The 13,653-nt window shown below is 34.2% G+C and overlaps 3 protein-coding genes across 4 annotated transcripts; 2 read left to right on the forward strand and 1 right to left on the reverse strand.

Moving 5' to 3' along the window:
• The first annotated feature begins 28 nt into the window (after positions 1 to 28).
• LOC144850060 (cilia- and flagella-associated protein 91-like) lies at positions 29 to 8,330 on the forward strand. Of its 2 annotated transcripts, XM_078707236.1 has the most exons (17): positions 29 to 200; positions 532 to 608; positions 802 to 959; positions 1,278 to 1,424; positions 1,657 to 1,838; positions 1,978 to 2,155; positions 2,655 to 2,812; positions 2,927 to 3,109; positions 3,222 to 3,362; positions 3,638 to 3,825; positions 4,200 to 4,346; positions 4,724 to 5,094; positions 5,375 to 5,466; positions 5,858 to 6,103; positions 6,288 to 6,430; positions 6,933 to 6,966; positions 7,405 to 7,523. In XM_078707236.1, exons 1-16 carry the CDS (start codon positions 134 to 136, stop codon positions 6,945 to 6,947), a joined length of 2,493 nt encoding a protein of 830 aa, XP_078563362.1. In that variant the 5' UTR covers positions 29 to 133; the 3' UTR covers positions 6,948 to 6,966; positions 7,405 to 7,523. The 2 variants fall into 2 exon arrangements, with proteins under 2 accessions (XP_078563362.1, XP_078563361.1); XM_078707235.1 differs by lacking the exon at positions 6,933 to 6,966 and having other exon boundaries at positions 7,405 to 8,330.
• A 388-nt stretch (positions 8,331 to 8,718) lies between these two features.
• On the reverse strand, positions 8,719 to 10,092 carry LOC144850071 (cyclin-dependent kinases regulatory subunit-like). Its single transcript, XM_078707258.1, has 3 exons — positions 9,726 to 10,092; positions 9,267 to 9,394; positions 8,719 to 9,034 (listed from the first exon to the last, which is right to left on the reverse strand). The coding sequence occupies exons 1-3, from the start codon at positions 9,800 to 9,802 to the stop codon at positions 8,994 to 8,996; spliced, it is 246 nt and encodes an 81-aa protein (XP_078563384.1). The 5' UTR covers positions 9,803 to 10,092; the 3' UTR covers positions 8,719 to 8,993.
• Positions 10,093 to 10,120: 28 nt separating this feature from the next.
• On the forward strand, positions 10,121 to 13,611 carry LOC144850070 (succinate dehydrogenase cytochrome b560 subunit, mitochondrial-like). The gene is made up of 6 exons (XM_078707257.1): positions 10,121 to 10,226; positions 10,834 to 10,890; positions 11,040 to 11,138; positions 11,302 to 11,363; positions 12,205 to 12,368; positions 12,847 to 13,611. Exons 1-6 carry the CDS (start codon positions 10,210 to 10,212, stop codon positions 12,955 to 12,957), a joined length of 510 nt encoding a protein of 169 aa, XP_078563383.1. The 5' UTR covers positions 10,121 to 10,209; the 3' UTR covers positions 12,958 to 13,611.
• Positions 13,612 to 13,653: the final 42 nt, after the last annotated feature.

A 13,653-nucleotide genomic window follows, 5' to 3' on the forward strand; every position in this document is an offset into this window, starting at 1 on the left:
GAATCATTTATTATCGTCTCTCGCAAGTTGGTAGTATGGAGGCAAAACATAATTAATTATCCATGTTTAGCAAGATGTAAAATCGGATAAAATTAATATTTTGTTAGTTAAGTAGAAAGTATAATATTTAAGAATGTCTGTGACACACACGATACGTAAACCAGTGGTAAATCCCGCTAGGACTCATGATTATCTGTATGGTAAGTTGAATCGTTCATTTTCAGTTGTTTCTAGCCAGCAGACCAGAGCCCCTAAAACGGCGGCCGATATGCACTGTTCTGTGACCCGTGGCGTAGGCCTAGCTAGCTAGGGCCAATAATGTTATACCTCTGTGCTAGGACCAACCCATGTAGTGGTAAACCTACCTAAAGGTAGGTTTTTACTTCATGTATGCCTAGAAAGTAGGCTAACCTAGCAGCTAATAATAATAATATAGGAAATAATTAATTATAATAATTTATCAATATCAAATAAATTTAATTTTTTATTGTCATTTACTAGTATTAATCGAGTTTACATATTTTATTATAGATAAAGTCCACACAGTTTCAAGTGAAAGAGATCATGCCAGGGCAACATTTCGAGCACACACAAACACAAATCGTGTTGTAAGTATGTAGGCCTAGTAGGCTATATTGTTATTGTAATGTAGATGATATAGCCAAGCAAGACGTCTACATTCATTTGATGTTTACATATGACATATGTGTATGTAATAATATTATATTGACAGATTGATTTGATACAAGAAAATTAAAATATGAATAATTATTAAATTTAAATCCTTTGTTTTTTTTCCAGAAACGTGTACCTCAGTACGACACCATGTTCAGTGAACTATCCCATCATCCAAGATTCTCTGTCCGCCTGGAAGCCACAGACCCGGTGCCAAAGTTCATTTCACGACAATGGCGAGGCTATTCCGAACAAAATAGAGAAGCGCTTATAAGATATACAACGTAAGAAAGGTTGAGTTGCTTGTATGAATGTTACAAAATTGACATGATTAGTACATTTTAAATTTAATAAAAGACAAGCTAATTTGTGGTGTTAGAGCTAAAGGCATTAATAATTTCTAATGAGATGTACATTAAGCCTAGATAGCTAAAGAAATTCTGAAAATCTATTTTTTCCTAATTTGTTTAAAATATATTGGTCAAATCTATTTGTCATTGGTCAATTTTCTTGTAAACATTGAATTGAAGTATGCCTCACTGTCATAGCTACTGTAGTATGGAGTAGTATGATGGCCTCATTTGAAATTCATTACTTTGTAGGTTTAACTACGCTCCGCACCTTCAAGTTCCACCAAAACAGTTTGCTGATGCTCAAGTGTCTGGCAAAAATCGTTATAGATTTTTCCGTCGTCCTATCATTCCATTTCTACAACATGTTCCCCCAGAAGTTGTCCTACAGCAGTCAAGGTAGTTATATTTTCTCTTTCATTTTTTTTAATATTATTATAATTTAACAGCTAGTAAATCCATTTTAGAGCAATAACTAAGATAAATTATTACAATAACTTATAATTCTTTTCTAACAATTGTAATGCTCAGATATCAGCATCTAACATTCCTTCTAAAGGCCGGGTGCTGAGTGAAAATAAGTACATTACTTTTTTTCCTCCAAATTTTAATACAATTTTTCTCAAAATAGAATGGACCCACTTGGCCATCATGATCACATGCAAGAGAGGGCGCCAACACCTTTGACAAGAACGGTTGAAATTCAAACTGATTATAGAGAGAGCGAGACGCAAACTGACCCGTACACGCCTGAATACGTTGTCAGACCGGGATCACAACCAGAGCTGCTCACTCTGGCAACCTTATCACATGGTATCCTAATTTGCATATTTGCTCATTCTTGTGATTTTGTACATTTTCAGTATTATTGTTATTAATGTCTCTCTTTGTGTGCTTTTTTGTTATTATTCTGTCTGGTTTTAAATGAAAGATTTTTACAACATTTTTCTAGGTCATGGTTTACCTGCTGGTTTGGCCGAAGTAGAAATGATTGAAAGAGCTCGGGCCAAGAGGGCGTGGGAAGAAACACTTCCACCGTTAAATGATGTCAGCCAGCTGGAGAAAAGGAAGAGAATGATGGAAGAAATGGAACGTAAAGAGTGGGCTCTCAGGGAAGAGGAAATAGAAAAGTAAGAATAATGACTTTAGTTTATAAGACACTGGTTGCCTTCCATACTTGAGAGATAAGAACACTATAGAATTGTTTATTTAAAAAATACTTTACATCTTAAACTATATCAAGAAGAATAAATAGAAAAGGAAGAATAAAGACTTATTTAGTTTATAGACAATTTTAACACTGGTTGCTTTCCATACTTAAGAGATAACAATATAGAGTTGTTTATTTAAAAAAATACTTCATGTTTTTTTTAATTTTTTTTTTACCATATTTATTGAGGGTGATCCATCCAGCAATTGCTGATCATTAGGGACCCTCAGAGGTTCACAAGACAAACATATACACAAGGTGCTCTACATAAACAAAGTCTTATTACAAGTCTTTGGGAGTCTTAATCTATATCAAGAACAGTAAAGAAGAAAACATACAAATTAGTATTAGAAAGCAAAAGGCAACATTTTGTCTGCATGTTTCAATATACAGTAATTTGTTTTCAAATACATCAACAGATTGCAAGAGGCACGGCTAGAAATGCTCCGTAAAATTCTGAAAGATCGAGAGGAAAATCACATGGATTTGAATAGTAAAAGACTGGACAAACTGTGGAGTAAGAAACATAAGGAAAAAGAAAAGAAAGTGGCCTGGATAAGAAAAGAACACATTAAGAGTAAGTTTAGAAAAAACAGCTTGTACTCCATTCAGTTATAAAGAGTACAATTAGATTCCTTTATTCATTTAGTAATTTTTCTGGTAAGGATATGAGATTTATTGTCTTTTGCAGCGATTCGCAGATTAACAGAAAAGCGCCGCACGGTTGAAGGAAAACTGGAACGCCGAGATGTCACTAAAACTTACGCAGATTACGATTCTCAGGTCTATGCTCCAATGACCCGGCTCGGCGTCTTCCTTGATAAGGGCTCGGAGCAGAATGTGGTCAAAAGCAAATATTTAACAACATATCAAGGTAATGTTTCTTCATATTTATTTTTAAAAATGATACAACCACATTTAAAAATTGGTTGTATTTAATCCGTTTTTTTTATAGCTTTGTTAATAATTGATTTTTTTTTCCAAAGGTCTTCTTGAACTAGAAAATTCACTTCCTGATTTTGTGACTCAACCTCGGGTGAAAGCGCCACGGCCCAGGAGCCAAAGCAAAACTGGGTTCATAAAAAGAGCTCAGCGAAAAGAGAAGGAATTGGATGAAGTCTACAAAGGTACAAATTTTTTTTTAGTTTTATAAGTTTGATAAAAATAACTATGGATCCTGATAATAGTAGCAATCAATTTTAAGTAATTTTAACTACTAATAAATATTATTTTATTTCTCCCGATATTTATAATTTTTATTGAATAATTTTGTAGAATGTATAATTATTTCTTAATGGTGTTGAATTGTATTGTATTGTAAATTTGTCATCTATTTTTGTACAGTGCTTTGGTCTCTGAGAAATGCACTTAATAAATTATAATAATGTTATGATATTCTTAGGAATTAAGGATGCCAAGAATAAAGGAAAGGAGACTGTGAAGCCATTACGCTTCCTTCAAAAGATCGAGAAGCCGGCTCCACGCCCTCCTACACCAACTGTTGACATCCCCGACCAGCAGGAAGAAGAGAAGGAGTTGGCTATCATATTTCTTCAGCAGGTCATCAGAGGCCGTGCTGTACAGAATATGGTAGGATCACCAGAGCTATTTAGCTATTTTATTCTTTGGTTTCTTATTCACTATTAACATATCCAGGATTTTGAAATAGGTAGGGGGAGGGGGAGGAGGCCTAAAAGTAGTGAAATGAAGTACTGAAGAACTTACTTTGATGTCCTTATCTTTTGCATTACAATTTGAGAAATTTAGAGGGGCACCACTGGGCCTCCCTTGAATCTGCCCCTGACCAGAGCTATTTAGCTATTTTATTCTTTTGTTTCTAAATCACTATTAACATATCCTTTTAAAATATCTATATTTTAAACTGCACAGCACCATAAACAATCATCGTTGGAGTACTGCTATACAAATGGACATTACCTTTAAAATGTGTTATTTATTGTTAGATGTTTGAAGGAAAGGAAAAACGACAGGAGTTAATCAACGAGCTGCGTAGTACTCACGCTCTGCAACAAGCAGAGCAGCAGATGCAGAAAGAGGAGAAACAGTCAACACTAAACCTGCAAAGACAACGCAAACTCTACGATCAGAAGGTAATAAAAGTCCGTCAGCGTTCTGTCGTTTTATAAGATACAAACTTTTTAGTATACATTATGGTGTATAAATGATACGTAAATAATTATAAAATCAGAAGGGAATATTAGTACATTTGATTAATTATTTTAAATGACATTAATTGTCTTTTATGTCACCCGTGATGGCTGAGAAAATGTGTACAGCAATTAAGTTTGCTTTTGTTTAATCCTTTTGCCGTCATGGGTTTTGTGATGTTTATTTGTATTGTTTTATCATGTTTGTAAATTGACGAAGTAAATGAAATGAAATGACGAAATGTAATTATAATTAAGATGTATAAATGGTACTTGTTGCATTGTATGCTTCCATTAATACTGTTCTAATTCTTTTGTAGGAGTCTTATATTGACGAGTCCCTATCTAATCTAGAAGGAGCAAGCATTGGTGACACTCTTGATTTCCTGAGCAAAGAGCTAATCCGACTCCAAGAAGAACGTCGCATCCACGCATTTGCTATGCTCGCCGAGCGACAAAGGCGTATCCGTGAAGCGGAGGAATCAGGCAGACGTCAAGTTGAAGAGCGTAGAAGGCGAGAGGAGGATGAAATATTCAAGCAAGTTATAAAAGTCCATCAGAATTCTGTGGATACGTATTTAGAGGATATTATTATGGGTTCTATCGAGCAAACGGCTTCTGAGCATGCTCGGACTGAGATTCAAGAAATGGCGGAGCAGATCAACCAAGTAGCCTATGAAATGGAGGATAGGTAATTATCAGCAGTTGTAGATTGGTGGTTAATATACTTGGCTACTGATCCCACAGTCCTAGGTTCAAATCCGATGCGAAGATTTGTTCTCATGACAAAAAAAAACGTCCACTCCCAAATACTTGGAATAGGGTTTCTACCTTTTAAAAAGGACAGTGAATGAACTCATGGATGGCTATCCTTGGCAATATGCTTAAGTAAAGTATAATAAATAGATTACAGTATACAAACTATGTAAAAGAATACAGAATTAATTTTTTCTTGTAACTTTGATTTACAGGCGGACTGGTCTTGAATCTGAGGAAATTGTAGCAGAACTGGTGCACAGCTTCTTGCTGCCTGAGGTCCAGAAGCTGACCATCAGAGAAAAAAGTTAGTTTATTTTCACTTATTGTGTTTTTCAAGTTAATTTGTCATTTATTATTTGTGATGAAATTGTACTGATGTGTTCATTTCAACTTTGACCTCTTGTTTGAATTATGTAAATTTGTTGTTTCTTTGTATTATCTAAAACTCATTAACCTGTCTACACTATCAAATTAGTTTGACCAAAAAAAAGTGTTGATGTGCCGAAATATCGTAGTGATATGTCCAAATATAGTAGTGATATGTCCAAATATCGTAGTGATATGTCCAAATATAGTAGTGATATGTCCAAATATCGTAGTGATATGTCCTAATATAGTAGTGATATGTCCAAATATGGTAGTGATGTGTCCAAATATGGTAGTGATATGACATCGTATCTTGATTATTTCTCCAGTAAAACATACACAGAGGAAACATCTGTTAGCTGCTCACAAGATAATACACAAGGAAGGTGAGGAAGTGGTTGGTCAGTTCCCAAGGACTGTCAAGTCTACTGGAAGAGGATCACCATCTGATGGCAGTGTATCAAAACCTGCCACTCCTGATGTCGCTAGAACACCAGGTGGCAGCAGACCTACTTCTGCCAACTCAAGACCACCAAGCGCTGGGTCAAGAAAGTCTAGCAAGGGGTCACGCAAAGGTAAAATAGTTTAGAAATCCATGTCCATTGATATATACTGTAGCTACTGTGAATTATAATAATGTCAGTTGACTGTTGACTTCTGGCCAGAAACTGTTGCTGAACTATAGACAATCCAATCCCCAAATCCATGCTTAAGTTTCAAGTACTGTACTAATTGTACACTTCTTTTAATTTTAAAAAGGGTCGCAAAGTGGACAGCAGTCACCGAGTGGACAGCAGTCACCAGCACCAGTGACATCAAGACCAGGAAGTGCATCACATAAGTCTGTCTCAAGAAGAGGTTCAAACACGTCCATTAAAAGCAACAGAACCGGGTCACCAACGGTATGTGTTAACTGTTTATAGTTTGATTATAAGAGTTTAGGAGGGAGTAGGATTGGCAGTTCTAGAAAGCTCAATGAATGCTATAATCTCATTAACAGTCTACACATTTGGTGTATTCCAATTAGCTTGATTTCGGGAGGAACGTCATTGCACAATGCATGATGGGAAGGGTTTGGGATCAAATGTCATGGCGCCTATGTTCAAACAACAAGTCACATACATACGTGTCGTGACGTTTGCTCCCAAGTCCTTCTCACCATGCGTCATGCATGCTGTTTTATTTGTGATAAACCTTATTAGGCTTTAGTATCTTTTTTCCCTTTGAGTGTTTAACCAATAAAATATGCCAAATGGTGTAGTAAGCAAGTAATCTCTTTAGTTTGTACTAAGCTGCAGTAAAGTTGAACTATTCTTGCTCTAATAATTTCACATACCTTGGTAATATTCTTTGAATCATTTGCTAAACACTTATTCTACAAAATGTGTTCTTTTGTTTCTTTAGAATTCTTCCTCTTAGTGTGAGATCTAGCACTCTGGTATGTGTACACCATCTCAGTGTTGCATGAATGTATTTGTTTTATAACATCAAGGCAATAATGAAAATATATTTTTTTAACTTGGTCTCTTTTAATTTATTGGTTTTTTTTTCTTACTTTGATAAAATGAATACTTATTGATTTTAAAAATTGAATTTTAAATTAAATAATACTAAATCATTCTATCAGTATTATATGATATTTTTGTTGTATATCTAAATTAATAATGTTCTTGTTTTATGCTTTCATTTTACTGCTTTGTGTTGTTTGTTTGTTTAATAATCATATTTTTGATTGCATGTTGAACAGTTTTGTTTCCTAACATAAACTAAATTATTTCATTACATTTTGTACCTTTTACTACAAACATTTTAAATTTTTATCCCACTGATATAATAAAGGAAGTCAATATTAGATTATTGTATTATTTGTTTACAGATGTCAAAAGGTAAACAGTCACCTGTAAATCGTTCACCTGTTGTAACTTCAAAACCACAAACACCGGAAGTAGCATCAAACCCACCTGATACCACCACCACTCAAGATGTCACTACATCTCCAACCCCGCTTACTACACCACCACCTTCAAGCCCAGCTCAAGTGGTTGACTCAGTACAGTCGCCTGCTCCCCAAGCCCCAGTAGCCACACCACCACCTTCAAGCCCAGCTCAAGTGGTTGACTCAATACAGTCCCATGCTCCACAACCTTTAGAATCGGCCCAAGACACTGTTAAAACACAAGACACTGCAGAAATACAAACGCAGTCTGAGGAGGAACCAGCACCTATTGCCTTAGAAGCACAGTCACAAGAAACGCAGAGCAAGATGGAGAAGGCAGACAACACAGGAGCAGACGACAACAACACAGCAGCAGACGACAACACAGCACCAGCTGACAGCAACACAGGAGCAGACGACAAAATGGCTGATTCAGAAGAGAATGAGCAATCTACAGAAACAGATGAGAAAGTGGTGGCTGACAATTCAACACAGGATTAAAACAACAAATTTGTTAATTACTTAAAACTAGTATTAAATGATAATCCATCAATATTTTTACTTCTTAAACGTGTTGTTATTTCATTTAGATGTGTCTAGAATAATTTGATTAAACGTTAATCTAAAATTATATTTCTAATATACAATCTTCATTTTGATTATTCATCACTACTGTAAATGTTGTACTATTATTAATATTTCTTCATTTCTTGTAATGTTACTGATTTTTATTGGAAATTGATGTATATTAATTGTAAACTCTAAGAGAAATCTCTGAAAAATATAGTGATAATATAATTCATATGTACAGTATATGAAATAATAGATAACTTTCTTTTCTCAAGAAACTAGTTCTTTTTTTTCATTGTTGCATGTGGAAGTTAAGCTCTGTCTACACTATCAAACTTTAACTATAAACAAAATTTGATGTGCCCATATATGGACATGATGATGTCATATCACTACCATATTTGGGCACATCACTTTTTTTGTCAAACTAGTTTGATAGTATAGGCAGAGATTTAGGTTTTTAGCTGATATTGCTTGCTGTATTGTTAATATGTTGAGGGGATAAGTTTGTAGCAAACTACATTGCATTATGAACCATTGTACAGAATGCTATACCACCAACGACGAAGCGTAGCACAAACCAGTCCTTATGGCTCTCTCTCTCTAACAGTCTTATCTAAACTCGCTGTGACTAATACTGTATTAATACACAGTTATGTAAAAAGGCAACAATTTTCACTGTAATTGAAAAAACTCTGATTTATTTCAAAATTAAATTATAACTAATTTACATAACAAAACAGATTTCAAGTATTGATTACATTATTATTTTTTCTTTTTCTTTTAATATAAATATACACTTAGTATTGAACTTAGAGGTACTGTTATTTGGGGCTGGATTGCACGATGCTCTTCTAGGTCCAGTAGTACTAAAAATATAATATGTTTCTTGATCCTTATCCTTGTACTGTATGAGAATAATTTCTGTTTTGAGTTGCTGTATTCAGTCAGACATCATCTCAGAGTGATAGCGGTCTTCGAAATAACAAGATATGCGGCTCTGTTAAAAAAAAGAATTATTAACTTTTTAAATAGTTTTGGTGGCCTGCAATCAAAACATAATTGTGGATGTGAACAATTTCATTTGGATAGGAAGATGTGATGTGTCCATATATGGACATGATGATGTCCTATCACTACCATATTTGGGCACACCACGCTTTTTTTGTCAAACTAGTTTGATAGTGTAGACATGGCTTTGGAGAAGAAGATAGTTTTGTTAAGATGGTTACCTGGTGAATGTATTAGGTAGTGGATCCATCCCGGGCTCTGTTGTACACCAATATTACGCCATTCTGTCTCCGTCATTAAGTGGTTTTTAGGAAGGATCTTCACAAGTTCAGGTGGCAGAATTACATGCCTGTGAAAACAATTATACAATTTTTTATTCACAACTGTAGATCAAATTAGGCCTTAATAAATATAATACTGTAGGATTAAAATATTGTTGTAAAATAGCCATTTAAAATAGGCTGTCATAACTTCAATATAAGACAAAGACTTAACTCAGTAGGCCTAATTTATTTAAATTAATTAAAGGACCTTTTTCTTTTTATAGGCCCAGCCCTACAAAAATACAGTATTATTTATATAGGCCTAAGAGTAAGACTAGTATATATAGGCCTAGCCTATATATTCGATTAAAATTTTATTAATAATAATATTTAATTCTCTAAAAGCTGTATGCTGACCTGTACTCAAAATATCCATCGTCGTATTTCTCGGAGTACGATATCATTTTCTGTAATTCACTTCTTTTTGCATTCATGATATCGTTTAGCCTTTTTTGGTGGTCAAAGAACTCAATTCGTCGTCGAACCGTCCAGCATGAGTGAGAGTGTGAGAATAGAAAGAAAAGATTCGTGTACTGTAAATTGATTCACTGCACTGAGTTTTCCTAGAAAACCGATTTTCAATCACGACCTGGTTTGTCGTTAATGTGTTATTACAGATCAAAAAGGGTAATTTTCTACACACAATTAGTAAACAGTAACTTAAACACGGCGAAATATAAAGGTGACCATCAACTTGACCAAGTTAAAAACACAACACTTTCACAGATTTCGCGCAAAATATTTGATCCGAGACTAAACAGCGCCACCCACCAGCAGTCAGTCAGAGAGGGCGCTCGTGGGTAAACTAATATTTTGTTGCTTTCACAACAAATTAACAAAAATGGCACTAATTTTAAGGTATTATTTTACTATTTAAAATATAATGAAATATATACGTATTCAACTCAATATATATATGTTATAATGAATTTAATATAATTAAGTTATGACACTTCAGTTAATGAGAATGTGACAACTCTAGGCCCTAGGCCTAGCTAGGCTAGAGGCCTAGTCTCAGTTTACCACACACAGCAGCCTCATTCACTCAGACAGCAGGCCCTCCTGCCGGTCTTCTTTTTGTGTACTAAAGAAGATAGGCCTACTGGTCGCACCCGGTAATGGTTTTTCGCATCAAAGTCTTATCAATGCATGCTATTCATTATTATGTTAAATAGATCCATTTTTAACAACATCATAATCATATGTAATTTTTAAGTAAATAAAAAGCAGTAAAATTTTACTTTACTTTGAAGCAATTCGCGTCAACTGTTATTTGTAACGCGTTACTGATTTACAACTTCACAATCACTCCTACTCATAACCGTTTCTCTGACCTATTAAAACAAGTTAATAATAATTCAAATTTAACTATGTTAATAACATACTCAGTAACTATCTTAAAAATTGCTTGTTTTTAATTGTATTTTAGTATGACTATTATTACAGTTTTTACATAACTTTACAGGTCGTCATGTCGGCAACATTTTTATCGTCAACTACAACAATCAAGGCAAGCTATAAAGTAAGTAAGAGTGAAAGAATTGATGTTCATTTTTGGTTGGGATTAAGTTGTATATAGGTGAATAAAAAAAATAATATATTTATAAAAATGCTTAATTTAAATAGTCTTTTGTTGGTCTATTTTTTACTAATGCATTGTGCCTATTTTAGGTGCAGAATGGCAACCACTGCAAGAGAAGAAATGAAAGCATTTTGGAAAAGAAATGAACGCCTCAGTAGACCAGTGTCACCCCATGTCACTATCTGGAGGTAACAATCAACCATTTCATTTTATTTGTCTGTTTTTGCTGTTGTCTTAGTCAAGTGTTTTATTTTCTCCTATTCTTATTTTTTTCAAATTTGCTAAAAATATAGATAATAATAATAATAATAATCAGTAACAATGAGTCTGTATTTTATATTAACCCTCTAGATGGCAATTACCTCCAGTGATGTCAATCTGTCACCGTGCAACAGGCATAGCACTAACAACAGGTAAAGCTCTGCCTACACTATCAAACTAGTTTGACAAAAAAAGTGTGATGTGCACAAATATGGTAGTGATATGCCCAAATATGGTATTGATATGACATCATCATGTCCATATATGGTCACATCAGATGTTGTCACATAAAGTTTGATAGTGTAGACAGAGCATTAGGGGTACTTCTAAATAAAGTGAATAATATAGGAACACAATTACCAATCTCCAATGTGTATGCATTTTACCCCTGAAAACGTAGTGTGAACAGGCAGTTATGGTGAGGACATCATCATAAGTGTCTGTTCACACTACTTATATAACATTTATATAACACCCTAGCATTGGCCTTTGTTATCATACTATTTCACTATCTTAAGTAACAACAGCTGTTTTGATAGATCAGCTGTTAAAACAAGAATACCAGGAAGTGAGATTGTTAAATAACTAGTTTGACATTGAACCACATTATGTATTATATAAGATTAATAGGCCATTTTTCAATTTTAATATTACACACATAATGATTTCACTTTCTTAAGGTGCCATGGAAACAAACTGGCTACCCTACCACATACATAGTGCCAAGGCTTAGGCTCTGTCTACACTATGAAACTAGTTTGACAAAAAAGTATGATGTGCCCAAATATGGTAGTGATATGCCAAAATATGGTAGTGATATGCCAAAATATGGTAGTGATATGACATCATTGTGTCCATATATGGGCACATCATGTTTTTTTGTCACATAAAGTTTGATAGTGTAGACAGAGCTTAAGTACAATGAGCTCCTATCAGCTCATTCCCTTACACTCAGAATGAATACAAGACTCACTTTTATATTGTTTACCTAAGGTATCTATGGCTTTGGTATTGCAATGCTGATGGTACCTACAAACTTTGCCGACACATTAGAAAAGGTGAAGTCGTGGACCGCAGGTCCAGCTCTTATAACGACCTGTAAAGCAGGACTCAGTGCCAGTGTTCTATATCATTCAATCAACGGTGTTCGGCATTTGGTAAGTGGCTGTCACACTATTTTATATCATTCCATCCATCAATGTTGGTATATAAAGGATTATGTCAACATTATTCTACCGCAGTAACTGCAGTAACTACATTTTTACTGCAATAAACGTATCATTTGAGTTTGTTACAATGTAGAAGTCTATGAGGGGTCATTGTAATAAACAGTGTATGATTACCAATACAAAAAACTTGCTTGATAATTGAATTGAAAAAAAATGGTTAAAATGTGACATGGTCTAAATTTAATTTCAGTGCACATTTTATCAATGATACATGTGATATTAGTCACATTTTTAGAATAAAGCTCTGTCTACACTATCAAACTTTATGTTACAAAAAATGATGATGTCATATCACTATCATATTTGGGCACATCACACTTTTTTTGTCAAACTAGTTTTATAGTGTAGACAGAGATAAGATAAGAGACATATTTTCCTAACGCTGTTTAACATTGTGTCTGTGTAGATATGGGATAGAGGGTATGGCTTCAACATGAATGTGCTGTACAGATCAGGATATCTAGTGATAGGTCTTTCAGCTGTGTCTGCTGTTGCATTATTTTTATGGAAACCATAAACCTCTCAAACGTCATAGTAACTGTTTGATTTTGGACTGTTTATTATAGACACTATATTCATATTGAGTTGATTTAAAACAATTTTGTTTCAATTTACACAAAACATCGCACATGCACGTGGATTCTCTCAAAGCTAGACCTCATTTGGTCAGACATAACAGTTTTTTCGGAAAGTGTGATTTTCACGCATTTTGAAAAAGGATGCAAAAAAGTTAAAACGTAATTTATGTAATCATAAAAGATGAATTTCAGCCACAAAGCAAAATATGGAACTTCCAGATAGTTGACGATAGTTAATTAATTATATCAATGATTTTGAGTGATTGGCGTTGAAAAACATCTGATTTTTGTTAATGACATCATGACAGTGTTGAGTTATTTTGCAGTCACTTTGTCATCATCGGCAATGTTAGCATTTTGCGGACCTGTACGGATTCAAGAAACTTAATTTCATAACATCACTCGTTTTTTCCCTTCATCAATGTCATCATCCTTGCTTTGGTTTTACATTTCAGAAACATTTTTATTTGAATCCATTTTATTTAACCGCTGTTTGAGAAATACTTACAACTTAGCATATAATGTAGTGAAGAAATATTTAACAGAAAAGTTAACTATTGATGGTGTAATGCGAAATACAGACAAAAAAATTATTTTTAAAAAATCTGTTTTTGTTACGCCTGACTGCATACAAA

Source organism: Antedon bifida, chromosome 8 (assembly GCF_963402885.1).
Source record: "Antedon bifida chromosome 8, ecAntBifi1.1, whole genome shotgun sequence".
NCBI classification, from domain to species: Eukaryota; Metazoa; Echinodermata; class Crinoidea; order Comatulida; family Antedonidae; genus Antedon; species Antedon bifida.